Here is a 1,330-nt window from a genome sequence, read left to right as displayed (position 1 = left end):
CTTCGGAACACCTTGTATATATATATATATATATATATATATATATATATATATATATATTAAAATAATGTTTAAAATTGTATTTACATAAAATACAATAATTTACGCTTACATTTAATGTTTTAATATTAACTCTTGTGCTTCGTAGATTTTTACGTGGCATTGACATTTTATCAATATTATAAAGTAAAACAAAATAAATGTATAATACTTATAATAATTTATAATAGTCAGTAATTATTCCTTTATAATTTTATTTAATCCTCCGTAAGGGTGCGTTCCCATTTAGCGCGTCACACGTCGCGTCGTCCGTCGCGGACCAATCAAATCGTCCTATTGTATTGCCTAACTTTACGACGAATAAAATGGGATGATTTGATTGGTCCGCGAAGGACAACGCGACGCGTGATGCGCTAAGTGAAAACGCACCCTAACGGCGCTCAAAAACATTTTTATTTACAGACTGTGTAAATATGGCAATTAGAATTTCGTCTTGAAACTTCGTAACTTTTCATGTACAACCTTCTAGACCAGAGCTCGGAATTAGTTATCCATTTCGGCCGATTCTCGAGCTACGCCTTCTATCTTCCTTTTCCCATATAGGATTTTACTATTGACCTAATAATGGTCCAAGATTGGTTGCCAGATCATCTAGCGCAGTAATGACGACTATGCCTGGCCCACCAATGGGAATACTATGGAATGATAACTTCGGCCCAGTACTGGCAAATGGTACTGGCCCAACCGTTGTTAGCTAATACTTCCCCAGCATTGGCAGTACAATCGGTTATTAATGATTAAGTACTACCAATTCAGTAATTTAGTAATTTTTTGGCCAGTATTTCTAGTAAATACTGATAATAAAATTACTGTTAAATATTGATAGTAATCAAATATTGAGAATTATTGTGCAAAGATGAAAAATGAGAAAATCATAATATTATAAAAATATATTTGTAATTTTTAATTTTCTCATGTCTCATAAATCGCTAAGAACTAAAGATTGTTAACAACACGTTCCAAACTTTCGCGAATCCTTCCTCGATAATTTCGATCCCAAACGGTAATACCGGTTACCCACCCATGTCCTGACCGCGTCAAGAAGTATGGCTACGGTAAAATTTCCAAAAAATTGAAAACATTTTTTTGTTTAAACGGTACTTTATTTTCGTAAAAATAAATTGCAATTCGATTTATAACGAAAAAATATTTTTTAACGAAGTTAGAGCGAACATTGTAAGGTATGATACAGCATCGCTAAGCATATTGGAGGGCACCGTGGCGCGAATTGAGCAAAGATGAACTGCTTACTTGTTGTTTAGGAGGTTAC

At 33.7% G+C, this 1,330-nt stretch overlaps 1 protein-coding gene across 1 annotated transcript in view; it reads left to right on the top strand.

The window, feature by feature from the left end:
* The window catches only part of LOC116850468 (UPF0764 protein C16orf89 homolog), a 22,329-nt gene that overhangs the window by 19,356 nt on the left and 1,643 nt on the right, over positions 1 to 1,330 (top strand). Inside the window, exon 6 of the mRNA XM_032828795.1 lies at positions 463 to 1,325. Coding sequence (XP_032684686.1) covers positions 463 to 484 — 22 coding nt within the window. The 3' untranslated portion in view covers positions 485 to 1,325. The remainder of the gene's footprint in view (positions 1 to 462; positions 1,326 to 1,330) is intronic.

Source organism: Odontomachus brunneus, unplaced genomic scaffold (assembly GCF_010583005.1).
Source record: "Odontomachus brunneus isolate Ranch 3 - 2012 unplaced genomic scaffold, Obru_v1 Obru_scaffold_146, whole genome shotgun sequence".
NCBI lineage: Eukaryota > Metazoa > Arthropoda > Insecta > Hymenoptera > Formicidae > Odontomachus > Odontomachus brunneus.
Note: the sequence above shows the minus strand (reverse complement) of the source record. Positions and strands in the feature narration are given on the sequence as shown.